Source organism: Phacochoerus africanus, chromosome 2 (genome assembly GCF_016906955.1).
Source record: "Phacochoerus africanus isolate WHEZ1 chromosome 2, ROS_Pafr_v1, whole genome shotgun sequence".
NCBI lineage: Eukaryota > Metazoa > Chordata > Mammalia > Artiodactyla > Suidae > Phacochoerus > Phacochoerus africanus.
Genome location: NC_062545.1, coordinates 218,822,434 through 218,839,843, shown reverse-complemented (window position 1 = coordinate 218,839,843; position 17,410 = coordinate 218,822,434). Strand labels below are relative to the sequence as shown.

General features: G+C 40.5%; 1 protein-coding gene across 2 annotated transcripts in view; it reads right to left on the bottom strand.

Moving 5' to 3' along the window:
- PLGRKT (plasminogen receptor with a C-terminal lysine) overlaps window positions 1–12,354 on the bottom strand; it is a 45,459-nt gene extending 33,105 nt beyond the window's left edge. The window contains exons 1-2 of one of the 2 annotated variants that reach the window (XM_047767683.1): window positions 12,241–12,354; window positions 9,346–9,432 (exon numbers count right to left, since the gene is read on the bottom strand). In XM_047767683.1, coding sequence (XP_047623639.1) covers window positions 9,346–9,426 — 81 coding nt within the window. In that variant the 5' untranslated portion in view covers window positions 9,427–9,432; window positions 12,241–12,354. Of the gene's footprint in view, window positions 1–9,345; window positions 9,433–12,201 lie in introns of both variants that reach the window. The other variant, XM_047767681.1, reaches the window with a different exon arrangement.
- Window positions 12,355–17,410: the final 5,056 nt, after the last annotated feature.

Here is a 17,410-nt window from a genome sequence, read left to right as displayed (position 1 = left end):
CAAAAATGAACTCAAAATTGATCAAAAACTTAAATACAAAAGACAAAATTATAAAACTCTTAGAATAAAACAAAGGTGCAAATCTTGGATTTTGCAATACTTTCTCTGATATGACACCAAAAGCACAAGCAACAAAAGCAAAAATAAATTGGACTTCATAAAAATTAAAAACTTGTATGCATCAGAGGACATTGACAAGAGAGTAAAAAGACAACCCACAGAATGGGAGATGATATTTGCAAGGCTTATATCTGATAAGGATCTAGTATCCATAATACATAAGGAAGTCTTACAACTCAACAAGAAAAAAAAACCCTATTTAGAAATGAGTAAATGACTAAAATAGATATTTCTCCAAAGAAGAAACACCAGTGACCAACAAGCACATGAAAAAAGTTCAATGTTACTACTAGTCATTAGGGAAACTCAAATCAAAGCCACAATAAGAGGGAGTTCCTGTTGTGGCTCAGTGGGTTTCTAACTGAACTAGTATCCTTTAGGATTCAGGTTCAATCCCTGGGCTCTCTTAATGGGTTAAGGATCCGGTCTTGTGGTGAGCTGTGGGGTAGATCACAGATGTGGCTCAGATCTGGCATTGCTGTGGCTGTGGCTGTGGCGTAGACAGGCAGCTACAGCTCTGATTCAACCATTAGCCTGGGAACTTCCATATGCCCCAGGTATGGTCCTAAAAAGTAAAAAACAAACAAACAAAAAACCCCCAAATCACACAATAAGATACTACTGAAAACCCACTTTGGCTAGAATTTTTTAAAAGGAAAGTAACATGTACTGGTGAGGATGTAAAGAAAATGTAACCCTCATATATATTTGTAGGAATGTAAAATGGTACAGCCACTGTGGGCAACATTTAGTGACTCCTGAATAAATTAAACATAAAATTATCATATGATGATCTAGTAATTCCATACCTAGTTACATATACTCAAGGGAATTGAAAAGTAAGTATTCAAACAAAAACTTGTACAAGAATTTCCACATCAGCACTATTTACAATAGCCAAAAGTAGAAACAGTCTTAATGTCCATAAACTGATGAATGGATAAACAAAATGTTGTATATCTATATAATGGCATGTTATTTAGCTGTAAATAGGAATTAAGTACTAATTCATCCTACAACATAGATGGATCTTAGAAAGATCATGCTACCTGAAATAAGCCAGACACAAAAGACCACATATTGTATGATTCCATTTATATGAAATGTCCAGAAAAGACAAATACATACAGACAAAAAGCATATTAGTGGTTGACAGGGTCTGAGGGGAAGGGGGAATGAGGAAGGAATACCTAATGGGTATGAAGTTTACTTTGGGGGTGATGGAAATGTTATGGAATTAAATAGTGAATGTACTATATGTCATTGAATTGCACACTTTAGAGTGATGAGTTTTATATTATGTGTATTTTACCACACTAAAAAAAAAGAGTCTCGGGAGTTACCATTGTGGCTCAGGAGTAATGAACTTGACTAGTATCCATGAAGGTCCGAGTTCCATCCCTGGCCTCACTCCATGGGTTAAGGATCCATCCGGCATTGCTGTGAGCTGTGGTGTAGGTTGCAGACGCGGCACAGATCCTGTGTTGCTGTGGCTGTGGCACAGGCTGGCAGCTGTGGCTCCGATTCAACCCCTAGTTGGGAACTTCCGTATGCCACACATGTGGCCCTAAAAAGAAAGAAAGAAAGAAAGAAAGAAAGAAAGAAAATTTAAAAATTAGAAGAAAAGAATCTCAGAGGAGGAAGGTTAAGAGCAAGTAACTGGGAGGTGGACATGGGAGGAAATAAGTTTCAGATGGATAAGATGAACTTGGTTGTGAATCCAGGCACACGAATTAAGCTGTTGTAGCCTTTCCAGTGGACCCCTCTGTGGATGAACTTGTGTTGATCACCCTGCCTCTTTTTTCAAGGCACTTCCTGGTTAAGTCCCCTGGCACCTGTAGTTCTTGAGCCAACTCCCACTTGCTCATCCTTCTGCTACAGATGGAGTTGGCTGTTTTCTTCTCTTCTTCACTACCTACTCTACATTTTGGGTTCCTTGTTACCACAAGACTTTACAAAACAAACATTGTACTTTCTTGTTTTCCTCAGAACATCAAATCCTTCTTATTTGCTATTCTAATTTTAATATATCTGAAAAATAATTTGAGTCTACACTATATATTATAAAAATAACCACAGCATATATGCTGCTGTATAGAAAAATTACCACCAACTTAGTGGTTTAAATTAATACAGATTATTATCTTGTACTTCTAGATATCAGAAGTCCAACCCAGGTCTGAATAGGCTAAAATCAAGGTATCTTCAGGGCTTTGCTCCTTTCTGGAAAGTCTAGGGGAGAATCTGTTTCTTAGCATTTTCAGCTTCTAAGAGGCCACCTGAATTCCTCTGCCTGGGGGTGCCTTCCTCTATCTTCAAAACCAATAACAGCACATCTTTCTGATTCTTTTGCCTTTAATTCTAAAGAATTTGTGTGTTTCAATTGGGTACATAAGGATAAGGATAATTTTCTCACCTCAGGTCTGTTTCCTTAATCATACCTACCAAATCCACTTGCCACATAAGGTAATATATTCACAAGTTCCAGGGATTAGGGTGTGGACGTTTTTAGGGAGCCATTATTCTACCTCTGTATACATACCACAAACATTTGGTTATTTGCATCATACCTCACCTTCTCCTTACCATATTAGATGAGGAGTGACTTGAATACAGAGCCCATACCTTATAAATATCTGAATCCTGCTTGGCATGTAGCATGTTATTTTATATACATATACATAAATATTTATGTATAAAATACATATAAAATAATAATTATATTTTTAGCTTACAACTATACCTCATTTCCTTAACACCAAACACTACACAGATTTACAGGTCAAAGGCTGGCTCTTATGTCTTTTTTTAAGTCATTAGAACTGCCCTAATTTTCACATGGACCATGACTGTTTGCCTACAAAGCACTACATCACAACAAAGACCCATGGAATCTTTTCTTCCCTCATTTTTTCTGCTTTATACTTCCAGTTACCATTCTATTTTGTAACATCAAAATGCTTTTTCTGGAGTTCCTGTCGTGGCTCAGTGGTTAAGGAACCCGACTAGCATCCATGAGGACACGGGTTCGATCCCTGGCCTTGTTCATTGGGTTATAAGGATCCCATGTTACTGTGAGCTGTGGTGTAGGTCGCAGATGCAGCTCGGATTCCCGTGTTGCTGTGACTCTGGCATAGGCCAGTGGCTACAGCTCTGATTAGACCCCTAGCCTAGGAACCTCCATATGCTGCAGCCCTAAAAGAGACACCCCACCCGCCCCCCGCAAAAAAAAAAAAAAAAAGCTTTGTCTGGCCATTCAGGTCATATAAAATTGGTTTAGGTGTGCCATCTAGTGGCATTTTAAGAAAGTATTCATTTTTACGTGAGTGATACTTGGTTTACTGGGTAAGCCACCATCCTTGGTGACAGGCTAGACAAAGCAATGGAAAGCTGACTTTTGCTGATGATCTGAAAACATTATTATATTGAGTAGAGCGAATCCCTTCCAGCTCAACTGGAACCACATTGTTAACAAAAAGAAACATTTTGATTTGAAGCCTTTTATAAATTTTTATTAGCTAGACTCCAGTGATTGATTTACTTCATGATTAACTTAACTTATATTGAAAACTTATTTGGTTTCATCTCCAGTGTATGCTATATTAAATCACTACCAATTACCAATTACAAGTATGTAGCAAAAGGAAAGGGCAAAGGTTCTCAACCTTTGCTATGCATTATAGTCCTCTGAAGAGCTTAAAACAACTACATGCCCAGCCATTGGAGGGGTCTATACATTCAAAAGCCCCTGTGAATCGAATGTACAGCCAAAGTAGGGAACCTGGCCACTGGTATTAGATGTAGTTGAATATCTGATTCGGAAAGAAAAAAAAACAGTAACATGGAATTTTCAAGTTACAGTTTTTTTACCAAAAAAAAAAAAAAAAGAATAGAACTTATGAGTTCCCGTCATGGCTCAGTGGTTAACAAATCCGACTAGGAACCATGAGGTTTCGGGTTCAATCCCTCGCCTCGCTCAGTGGGTTAAGGATCCAGTGTTGCGGTGAGCTGTGCTGTGAATCACAGATGCAGCTCGGATCCCATGTTGCTGTGGCTGTGGCATAGGCCGGCGGCTGCAGCTCCAATTCAACCCCTATCCTGGGAACCTCCATATGCCACAGGTGCGGCCCTAGGAAAAAGTTGAAAAAAATGACCAAAAAAAAAAAAAAAGACAAACTTACTGGGGAAAGGATTCTAGTTATTAGGCTTCTTTTAAATAAATGTTTTGCTTTATTTTTTCTATTACTCTTTTTATTGAAATTCTATTAAATAGGAAACGAGTCAAAAGATATGCCCTCCCTCATAGGTTAAATATATTAGTAGGCCAGTATTTCAGTCAGGGTTTTTAAAACCTCTTTGAAGAACTTACAAAAGCATGTCATCTCCCACTCCAACGGCCCATTCCTTCCACTTGCAGGGTTATGCTTAATCCTAGGGACTCTGGGACATTCCAGACCAGCTTTAGCTGTTTGGGTTCACTCAACATATAGAAAAGAACCCACAGGTAGCTTCAGGAATACTGTGATAATTCTTCAATTTAGTGATGGGTTCACTGGTGTTCATTTTATTATGCTTTATAATTAATTAATATATTCTCTTATAGAAATGAAATATTTCATGATTTTTTCCAAAAAAATAGTTCTAAGCATGAAAATGATACTAGATATTTAATTCCTTTAAATGAGGAACACTCATGAACCAACCCAGTCTTCCCAAACTAATTGTTACAGATGAGTATGTCTCTCCCTAGGCTGTCCCAGTTAAGATGAGAATTCAAGTGGCTTTAGGGTTGGAAGGCTGCTTTATGTGTGGTGATCTATATTCATTTTGTTATCCTTCCTTTACATATAATAAAGTCTATCCTGGTTAACAAGGAAAAATTAATTATCTTAACCTACACATGTGTTAGGATAATCAATCTGCCATGGGCCCTACTCAAGGTCAAGGATGCAAGCCCTGATTGCTCTTTCCCTGAGGCCATTTGTAGAGGTTGTGTTTGCAGTGAACAACTTTGAGGAATGAAGTAACATCTCTTCCAGTCAAAGAGCAGCCTTGCTCACCACTTACAGCAACAGTAAGAATTTGAATCTCTCTGATAACTTTACAACAAGCTCACTGTTCCTCACCTCTGTCATAAATCCATGCATCCACCTCAGTATCCAGCTCCACCTACCTCCATTCCCTCTTTGGGGCTTGGAGTGAATAGAAAATTAGCACCAACATCATGCTCATGTAGCTCACAGAGTATCAAAGTCTTCCGCCAGCATCTGTGAAAACTAGTTTACTTGCAAGTAAGGTAAAAATCACAGTTTGGATGACAAGGATGAGATGCTAATAGAGACATGATGTTCTAGAAGAGAAAGGAGAAAGGGCCTTGTTGGTTGGATTAGAGGCTATCAGAAGATATTATGAGATCTGAAAGTAAATGCTTTTGCATAAGTGGTGGGGAGGGTGGGAGGGTAAAGATCTCTCACTGTTTTATGTGTTAAATGAGGTTGAGAAACAAAAGGTAGGGTTCAAACAAGACCCCCAGATGGTGCTTTGGTTGTGACACATTCATTTCTGGAGCAGGAGAAGGAAAGGACATTATCATGACATCAGTGGGGCAACAAGCCCCAGTCCCCAGCCAAAGGCATGCAACATGACTGTGGCTGATGGGTCAAGGGATCCCCTAAGCTGAAATAATGTTGTCATCAATAAGGATATAGAACTTTGCATAAACTAAATACATTAGGAATTTGTTGAGTCCAGGGGCAGGAAGCCCCTTGAAACTGAGAATAAATTCAAATCCTTGCTTTCTGGTACCAACCTGTTCTTTCACTCCTCCACTATGCCAACTTTAGCTGCCAGGGAACTTCAGGGAGGGCAGAGGAGGGACTCCATGTTTATGGCTTTGTTGGATGTGTGTGCCCATATCTACTTGGTCCAATGCAGGGAGGGTGTACTCCCTGTCAGGGTGGCCCAAAGTTCTGACAGTGCCAGGCAGACATTTGTATTCCCTATCTCCCTCAGGTGGAAATCAGCCTAATCTCCTGAAACTATTACAATAATCTCTAAAGTACCTAGGTTCAAATCTTGATCTCTATTTCCAGAGAGCAAAATTCATCTGATGGAGTTCGAGCAGTTTACAATGAGGAAGGGAAATTAAAATGACCTTTGAGTTGATTCAGGTGTATTGCAGTTGTGTCCCCTGATTATGAATGTACAATGTATTTTGTGTTACTTTTATTATAAATATTAATAGTAATGAGGAGTTCCCGTCGTGGCGCAGTGGTTAACGAATCCGACTAGGAACCATGAGGTTGCGGGTTCGGTCCCTGGCCTTGCTCAGTGGGTTAACGATCCGGCGTTGCCACGAGCTGTGGTGTAGGTTGCAGATGCGGCTCGGATCCCGCGTTGCTGTGGCTCTGGCGTAGGCCGGTGGCTATAGCTCTGATTCAACCCCTAGCCTGGGAACCTCCATATGCCGCAGGAGCGGCCCAAGAAATAGCAACAACAACAACAATAACAACAACAAACGACAAAAAAAAAAAAAATTAATAGTAATGAGAGGACATTCTCCCATTCAGGGATTCTCTGACCCCTTCCAAGTGACCCAATACAAAAAATACATAATCTCTGGGAGAAAGAAGAAAAATCACAGCCATCTTCAGAAGCTATTGCCCAGTACAACAGCACCACATGCTGGACACAAACACCAAACACACCCTATATTAGTTTACTAGGGCTGCTATAAACTGTGTAGCTTAAGCAGCAGAAATTTATTGGCTTAGTTTTGTGAGACCTGTGAGGGAAGGCTCTGCTTCAGGACTATTTTTCTGGACACAATTTCATAAGGACACCAATCATATTGGATTAGAACCCACCCTAATTACCTCATTTGAACTTGAATACCTTGTAGAAATAAGGTCACATTCTGAGGTAGTGGAGGTTTGGACTTTATCATATGAATTTGGGGTTGGTGGACACAATCCCAGAGCATACCTCTTTCAAAAAGGGGTGGCGGCTACTGGCCTATTACTGAGCTTACATTAAAAATGAACACCTAACCTCTGGAGAATTTGTGACTCTCAGACTTGACATCCTCATTTTAGTCAACTAGGACATGACAACTACAGGAAAGCACCCATTTCCTGGCCAAATAAAAATAATATATTTGAGGATGTGGCTGGTCTGGCCCTAGGATCATCTCAGTTTTGCATAAAGGAACAGTAGCTACCCTTTGGAGGAAATTTTACCCCCATTCTGCCACGTGAAGCTAAACTACTAGCTCATTAAGGCTCTTGGATTCACAAAAATTGTCCTAAATGCCTGGTCCTGGTTCACCTTTGGTTCAGCTAATTTGAAAACTAATGTGTGTGTGTGAACAGTGCTCTTTCCAGTATGACCCTCCGTGCCAGCTATAGTGGTTGCTGGGATCAGTGGGTAGAAGTCAAGGCTGTTCTCAAAGTTCTAAGGTCAGTCAGGCTGAGGGGAAATTTGTCATGGGCCCTGAATATCCCCACACATTCTGGATAAGCCAACAATGCCAGGCCAAGACTCTTCTTTGTTTAGGTCATTTCCTGGGATTGCGTTTGCAGTGAACAAACATGAGGAAGAAAGTAAAGCTTCCCCACCCCAACTCCACCAGTTTCCCACTCACGTGAACCTATGCTCATGTTGTTCTCGTGCTGGAAGTGATAAAATCCTCTGTCTGACATAGGTATCTCTTGTGTTCTGCCAGCATCCATGGAATAGTAACAGGCTAATTTTGTAACTTGCAAGTAGGGTAAAATCCCAAACTCTTCACAGACCCTGACATCTAACATAAAAATTAAAGCTTTGCAATTTCCAGAGGTCTTGGACAATGACTCTCTGAGTATGTGACTTACTTTGATGGTTCATAAACCTAGGCATTTGGTCTCCTCTAGGTCACTTTGTTCTGTTAAAATAATTTAATTGCCTGTTCTTTCAAGAGTTCTATTCCCCCAAAAGAAATCTTTATCCTGCACAAGATATTCTTATCACTCTTTAATAGCAATAATAACAAGAGCAACAAGTAATACTTACAGAGTTAGAGACATTGTTCTGAAGATTTGAGGCATTGTTCTACACACACACATTCTATATAGGGTCATCTTTATTCCTCACAGCAATCCTCTGAGATGGACACTATCACCTCCAGTTTACAGGTTACAAGACTGAAGCCCAAGCCACACAGTTAGTCAGCGGGGGCAACTGGGACTCAAACCCAGGCAGCCTGACTTTAGCCCTCACTTTTAAGCACTCACTATATGTCTCACAATAGAACTTTCTATTCCTATGTCCATAATGAATCATAGAGGCCTAGAGATCTTTTTTAGAAATCTTAGGAAAATAATTTCAGTCACATTTAATACTTAATTTTGATATACTACATTTTAAAATACTTTTTGACAACCTATATTAGGCAATGAGACAAATCTACTTTGCTTTGATATTATCTAGTTGTTGTATAGATCCAGTGTCAAATGTTCACATTCTATCAAGATTTCTTATTACTGCTATTGCCAATTATCAAACTTAGTGGCTAAAAACAACACAAATTCACTGCCTTACAGTTCTGGAGGTCAGAAGGTCAAAATGGATTAGAGGGACTGCATTCCCTCTAATAGGTATCTTCCATGTTCTGCCAGCATCCGTGGAATAGTGACAGGTTAATGTGTTAACTTGCAAGTAGGGTAAAATCTGTATCCTTGCCTTTTCCAACTTCTAGAGGTTGCCTGAATCTTTTGGCTCATGGTTCTTTTACTCCATCTTCAATTGCCCCGTCCTTTCCCTTATAAGGACCCTTGTCCTTACATTGGGCCCTTCCAGATAAACCAGGATAATCTAGGATCTCCCCGATTCAAACTCTTCAATTTAATCACACTGTAAAGCCCCTTTTGCCATGTAAGATAACATATTCATAGGGGATTACAATGCAGGCATCTTTTTGGCCAGGGGTGGAACATTACTCTATATACCATACACTCTAAGCAGTTATTTTTTCCTGCGGTATGGAAATTTTTACATTAGGTACCTGGATTAGAGATTTAAACAAGCCCATTCACCAGGTAATTAGTAGTCCATTTCATCTTGGCTTTGAGATTAGAGCCCCGAGAGCATTTTACCTTTTGGGGTTAAGGAGAACCCAGTGCTGAAGCACATGTGACAGAAACTTTGACCACTGTAACAACATAAAAACTTAATTATTTAAAAATGTACCTGAAGCCGAGTATTCATAAGCATGAACTCCTGTTGGCGTTTCATGTTCTCATTCATAGATTTTGAAAATATAAACCCCATCTTGACCTAAAATGTAAAAAAGCAAAGTTTAAAACAATATATTCTACATACATCCTCATATACTCTGTTTCAGGCCACTATGAGTTTATCATAAAGTAAAAATAAAATTTTCTGACCCAGATACACAGTGTAGAGTCTAGTCTTTGCTCTCAACTAGCTGTTTGACCTTGGACAAATGTAACCAGTCTGGCCATCATTTACCTAAGAAGAGATGATTGAACTAGATGATTTCCAAAATATTTCCTGTTCTAAATATTCTATAGTTCTCAATTTTTCTTCGGACAGTATATCTTGAGGAACTGAACACTTAAAAACAAACAAAAAACCCTCTCATTTTTATAAGGGGCAGGGTGAACACCATCCATTCTCTTACCTCTGTACAGCTGGATAACAGAACTTTTGCTTCTGAGGCAGAGTCATTTAGAAGATGCTTTGTATACCTTGAAGACTGATTTCTCTGTGCTCCTTTCATTTGTGTTTTAGGACGTTTTTGGTATCTCAAGGTCACTATATCCATACTCTTCCTATAATCCCTATCCCTCTCCTATCCACTTGCTATTCCCATCCAGCCACTGCTAATATCCCTTGGCCGTCTCCTCTAGCCCCACTTCACTTTTTTTTTTCTTCTTAAGGTACTACTGAAGTTCTCAAAAGGGGAAAAAAATATTTAAACACAAACTTTAGATGAATATATGGTACCATCTATCTTATTTATCTTACTTAAGATATTCTTAAGTGGGCTGGCAATTCTAGATGGTACAGAATTCCAATTTTTGTTCTTAATCCAAATAGGTAGGTAGAAAAGACCTTCAGTTAGTTATTGATTCTACCTTCAGAAGACTGCAGAACTTAGGGAAGTTGTAGCTGCTCTACCGTCCTCAACAATGTTGCTGATATTCTTTGGTAGGCTGTTGAGCACTTGGTGAACTTCACGTCAAGGTGGCCACTCTTAATGCTTCCACCTAGGTTTCACAATATTCTGTGAGAAGCCCGGACAGAGTTCCTATTTTCCATATCTTAAGCAGAAAATTTTGGATTCTAGCTAACTGGTGAAAAGATGTGGGGAGAGGGAGAACATTTCATGTCAGATGGAATGAGGCTACTACTAATGGGGCTTCAAATGAGTGGGAAATGCAAGCCAGACTTCAATGGCTTCCCAGTATTCTGGCCAAAGATGCATCCTTAATTTACAGAAGTCTCTGAGCCAGTCAGCTTCAAGGCTGGGTACAGGAGGCTGAGCCACTCACAGAGGAGAAGAGGTACTGCCATAAAGAGGCCTGGCAGGTCATGAGATTTTCCTCCCCACCCACTGCTCCACTCCATCCTGTGGCCAGAGGAGGAGACCACCCAGTAAGGTGATCTAGAAGTTCTCTCCTGTCTCTAGACTTTGACAGCCCCATGTCCATTGTCTCCAACAGCAGAGCACAACTTGCCTGAAGGAAGGAGCAATATATTACCTGTCTTGGCAGTCCCCAAAGTGTCTCTACCCCAGAAATGTTGCAGAAACATAAGTGATATAAAAGAAGGTGTAGCTCAGACACTTGTCATTCCTAATTCTTTATTTTGTAGGTAGGAGTATATAATTGAGTTTTTACACCTGCAACAAACATTTATAAAGAAAACAACTTTCCTCTAATCCCATTTCTACACACACACACCATATGTCAGAGTTATATCCCTTAGAATGCCCCTATTTATAAGAGGGTAGACTCTCCCCAAAGTAGAGTGACAATCCTCATGTCACCTAGGGAAGAGAAACTATCTGGGAAGTTAGGACTTTGGCTTACATCTTTCTTGGCCTTGTTCTTTTGGGTCTGGATTGTAGTTTGGATGTATTAGAAGATGTTCCCAAGAGTTAAAGGTAGAAGGGGGAAGAGCTCCCCTGTAATTCCCAAAGAAGACCACACCTGAAAAATGAGTGTCTTTCAAAAATGCCAACACTTTGTCGTTGGAGAGAAATGCCTTACTAATTACAGCTTGGACACTAGTGTGTCTCAGAAGGCTAAGAATGCTGATCTGGGTCTCTTCTGCCTTCATTTTTTCCTTTGATTACTCACGAGACCTTAAAAAGGTCTCTTTAATGCTCCAGCCCTGCCTCAGCTGTGCAATAGATAGGGGTATTTCTGAGGAGGAGTGTTGGGGCTGCAAGTTCCAAGAAATCCTCCTTGGGTCACACCTAGGAATTCAGGATTTGATTTTACCTTTAAAAAATTAATAATTCCATGACCTATAAGTGTGTCATCCAGATTTGTGCACTGACTCATTTCCTGAACAAATGACGTATTAACAACCTGCATTTATAACTAGTTGCATGATTACGATCGCTTTCAATGTCTTTGGGTTTCATTCAAATTAGACCACTTCCCCTACAAATTCTAGCTTGCGCGTTCCATTCAAACTAGCCCATTTCCCCTATAGATTCCAGCCCAGAACTCCCACAGCTTCCGGAAGGTTTTCCCTACGTTAACTCCACCTGCGCACCCTCGACCCAATTACTGTAACTTGGATAACTCCTGCAGTGATACGTAATGATATGTTGATTTCCGTAAACAACTCTCTGCCTACTTCCCCAGCATAATTACAACGTTATGGGAGAGCCCTCAGTCTATGCGAGGGGGAACGACTCCTTCAAACGAGGCTGTGGTCGGCACTAGCAGCTGAGGAAGCCAAGGTCGCTCTTGAGGGGAGGGCGCCCAGCGCGGCCCGGCAAGCTGGGGACCCCCACGGGCTCAGCTCTCGCACTCGCAACTGCGGGGACCCGCCCTCCCCAGTCACCTGAGGCCAGCCTGGCCCGCTCGGCCGGTGCACACTCACTGGGCAGTGGGCAGTAGAGGCGCCGGGTCTCTCTGGTCTCAACGGAGGCTTCCAGGCCTGGCTTCTCCTAGACCGCCGCAGGGAACTGGGCCTCACTCCCACAGTGCCTCAGGATTGGCTGGCCATGACAGACAATTCCGAGCCTCAGCCAATCAGCGCAGCTCTCCTTAAAGAGCCCGCAAGCTTGACCTTGAAGGCCTGGTGTGTTCTTTTCCGCCAGGCGCCTGGGAGCGGCGGGTCAAAGAGGCAAATTCAAAACCACAGGGACTCAGCCATCAAATTTAAAGGAGGCAGAGAGAGAGCAGCAAGGAAATCGCACTTAAATGACTCAGTGAGGTTTGTCAGTTACCCACGAGGAGCTTGAGCAAGTCATGTTCCCTCTCAGAGTAAAACTCTCTATGGAGAGCTTAATGAGCCATGTCATAGTTATTCTCCAGAAATTAAGTCAACCACCACTTGTAAGGTCTGTTTCGAGAATGTGTCTCATGAGGTTGTCATTGAAATATATATAATCCACAGTTATAAAAATTTGTAAGGGCTTTTCTGCTTTACAGAATGTTCAATGTCGAGGGTAGACCCCCCCCCCCTTTTGAATATCAGCACAGACATAGTTTATTTAATTTGTTGGAGCCTCAGTCTCTTCCATCTGTTAAATTGCCACCCATTAAAGTGGCAAAAATGTTAAGGCAGGAAACGAAAAAAGAATAGACCTGGTCAGAGTTACCAATCCAGTTTCTTTGACCGAGCACATCTTTCTCCCCTGCTAGCCCGAGAGGTAGGTAATCATTTCTTCTCACCCTCACCAGTAATTTTTGTCTTGAGTAAGTCAAGTCCTTCTCTGAGTTTCCTTGAGGAAAAACTTGAGGAACTGTTGGCATACTCTTCTTTGCTACTACACGGCTTGGAAGAATATCAAGGACTTTACCAGGCTTTGGCCTTGAGGAAGGTCCCTGCCCTTAGCCTTGGCTGACCCTCACATCAGTGAAGAAAGCATTTAATCTCCCCCAGGCTCTGCATGTGAGTGAACACCACCCCACCATCTTGCCAGAGTGACCTGGGCACACAGAAGCAAAGCCATTTGGAACTTGGACTCATTAAGAGAGGAAAGCAACTGATATGATATCATTTGAGTGCAGGACATCTTGGACTCATTAAGAGAGGATAGCAACTGATATGATAGCATTTGAGTGCACGACATCTAGCATAAGCAAACCTTTATTTGATATCCATTACTGTCACTCTTCATCCTCTCCAAAATTTAACTTTTATCATCTCTACAATAGGACTGAAGCCATTTAATTTATTGGACTGTGAAGACTAAATGAGATAAATATTTAGGCACTTAGCACAGTGTCTGGAACACAGTTAGCATTAAGTAAATAGCAGTAACCAGCAACAGTGGCAACCTGTTACTAACTCTAGGTCTAAAGAGACAAGGAGAAGGGAACAATTATTAAAACTAGGCAAGAGCAATAGCTGTGACTGTATGAAAGGACTACCCAGCAGGAGCTATGTTGTTCACTAGAGGAAAGAAGTCACTGCTAATCCTTGGCCAAGTGGGGTCAGATCCTGTAGTTGTAGATACTGCTAGCATCTCAGCTCCAAGTGGGGATAGAGTAGAGAAGAAAGACACATCTCTCTGTCCTTCCATGCTCTGGTATCCTGCTGAGATATTCCATTGACCAGATCCACCAGAAAGGTAGAAAACAAGGGAGCCTCTATGTAGTCCATAGAGGTTAGCTTCCTAGGCACAAAAACCAAAGTGATAAATGGAAAATACCCAACAAACAATTTCCTCAACCTTGGGTTTACTATATTTTGAAGTCCTAATTCAAAAAGAGGAAATGCTTCCACTGGAGGACCCAGCCATGGTTCTATAGAATTGGAAGCTGAAACTGCCCCCTTGATCATTTTGGTTCCACATAGTGATAGAACTGGGATAACAGATCCCAATAACCAAGGGGAGATTGGGTTGCAGCTACAGAATGAGGACAAAGAGAAATGTGCATGACACCTAAAGATTCACACAGCCCATCTTAATACTCCTCTGTGCAATAATAATGATAATTAGATAACTGCAGTAAACTGATAAAGTCAGGAGCACTTAAATTTGAGACCATGCAGAAATTAAAGCGTTGCATCACCACACCAGGTAAAAAATCCTGACCTACTAAGATACTGCACAGGGTAAGGGAAACAAAAGAGAATGAAGTAGGAATCTTTGATTATCAGTTTTAGCTTAGTAACAAGTTATAGAGGCAAGGACTATTGTAGCTTTTTATGTTGATTGATTATTTTTTAATTCTCTGTCCTTCCTTTCCCTGTTACTTTGTTTTTTAATTCTCTGTCCTTCCTTTCCCTGTTACCTTGTATGAAGACAAATATTACAATTTAGTTTCTGGATCAGAGTACTGACATCACCTCATAGCAATAAAGTAGTTGGTGGGATTCTGGGAGTCTCAGAATCTTTAGGGGATGAGATTCTCTCCATCTGAGCAAAGAGCAAGGGTAAATCCTGGGTAGCAAAACAGGTAGACAATCTGGGTCTTCTTTTGGTCTCCCCTCATAACAGTTCTCCTTTAACTGTCCTATGCTATACTCCAGAAGCTGACCTCTTTGAAAAACACTACCTGGGCTCTTCTTAGCTGGTTTCCATTTGGGTTTGGGCTGTGGAGGCATCCACAGGGGACTGGAGGCAGGAGGAAAGAGAGGTAGGGTGTTTTATCCATTATTTCTCTGAGGCTGAGGATCTGGTCGTGGCTGTGTTCCTCCACAACTGCAGCTCTTGACCAGTGGCTCTTCCTCTGTGGCTCCAGATCACAAAGCTCTGGAAATGCTCTCCTCCATTGCTCTTCAGCTTAGAGATGACGTGGGCTTCCTGCTGTTGCTGTAGCCTGATGGTTCTTAACTGCAACTTGGTGGCTGGAATGCTGCAACTGGATGGTTCTCTTAACCATCACCTTACTCCTTTAAATAGTGAGACCAACTGAGTAGAATTCCAATTCCTGATGGAAACTCAATGGATACACTTTAAACTATACACACCCATTATAAATACACATGTATGTATTTTAAAATATCAGTGAGAAAAAGTGACCCATGAGAATATACACTCTGGGAATTGAAAGAAATCTTGGTATAGATACTGAACACATTTTATAAAGTATACAGTAAGAATATTAAGGGGAGGAGTTCCCGTCGTGGCGCAGTGGTTAACGAATCCGACTAGGAACCATGAGGTTGCGGGTTCGGTCCCTGGCCTTGCTCAGTGGGTTGACGATCTGGCGTTGCCCTGAGCTGTGGTGTAGGTTGCAGACGCGGCTCGGATCTCGCGTTGCTGTGGCTCTGGCGTAGGCCGGTGGCTACAGCTCCGATTCAACCCCTAGCCTGGGAACCTCCATATGCCGCAGGAGCGGCCCAAAGGAAAAAAAAGCAACAACAACAACAATAACAAAAAAAAAAAAAAAAGAATATTAAGGGGAAATTATTTCAATATCAAATGACATAACTTTAATTTGTGTATTACTTATAATTATATGAATTTGTGAATGTATGTGTATATGTTTCATACACACATACAAGTAGGTACTTTAAAATCATTTTTCATTATAGAATAAGGATTTCATGTGTTAAAAGATATTTATATGTACAATTTTTAACATATATAAGATTTTCAGCAAGTATGTATGCAATTTCCATTGTTGGAGATTTCTGATTTTTGCTACTGTCAATAACATCATGATGACTATCTTCATAAATGTATTGCCTTTTAATATTTTAATTGCAAATACTAGACTATATAGAATATATACTGAAAGAATTAGTGTAAGATCCTCAACTCATTGAAAATCTACCCCAGGACAGTAAAATTGCTAAATATTTCACTGTATAGCCATAAAATAATTTTTTTAAAAAAACAAAATTTTTGAAAGTTCAAAATATGCTTAGAGGTATTTCCTTTTAACAGATGCTTTTGAAAGAAGTGTGAATTTCTCCATTAAAGTGGGAACCAGGTTTAGCCAAGAACTTTAATCTGTGAAGAGCACGTAATTGCACAAGGTGGGAGTAAGGCTAGAAGCTCTTCAATATTAAGCTCTTCTGGAATGGTGTTGCCCATACTCTGGAACAATCTGAATTTTAACCTTAGACTTCAGTCATGGGGCACACCTGAAGGCTGGGTACAGCCTAATCCGCAGAATATCACTGAGCTTTGTACAGCCTTCTTTGGACTTTGTGCATTCCTCAACAGTGACACCATGTGGCACTATAATAGAATGACAGCAGTGAACTCATTCTCTCCCTACCTAGCTAATTTTAGGTTGAGATATAATTCACGTATCATAAAACTCACCATTTAAAAGTGTACAGTTTTAGGGAGTTCCCATTTTGGCTTATTGGGTTAAGGACCTGATTCAGGTTTGATTCCTGGACTCGCATAGTGGGTTAAGGATCCAGCACTGCCATGGCTGTGGTAGGCCTGCAGCTACAGCTCTGATTTGACCCCCTAGCCAGGGAACTTCCATATGAGGGTGGGTGAAGCCATAACAAGAAAAAAAGTTTACTGTTTAATGGCTTTTAGTATATTCAAAAAATTTTTCAATCATTACCCCTATCTAATTCCATGCATTTTCTTTACCTCCCAAAAGAAACCCATTAACCATTAGCAGGTAATTCCCATGGTCCTCCTAGCCCCTTAGCCCCTGGAAGCTCCCAATCTGCTTTCTGTTTCAATAGATTGCCTATTCTAGACCTTTTATATAAATGGAATCATACAACATATGGCCTTTTGTATTTGACTTCTTTCATTTAGCATAAGGTTTTCAGGGCTCATCCAAGTTGTAACATGTATCAGTACTTCATTCTTTTTAATGACTGAATAATATTTCAATGTATGGGTATACAATTTTTGTTTATCCATTTAAAATTGATGAAAATTTATATTGTTCCTACTTTTTTGCTATTATGAATAATGCTGCTATGAACACTTGTGTACAAGTTTTTTGACATATGTTTTCAATTCTCTTGGTTAGGTATATATGTAGAAGTAGAATTCTATGTTAAATGGCAGTTCTATGTTTAATTTTATAAGGTTGAACAAATACATGATGACACCAGCACTGAATAAAATACAAATTTCACTACACACTTAGATGGTAGTTAAAGGCATAGA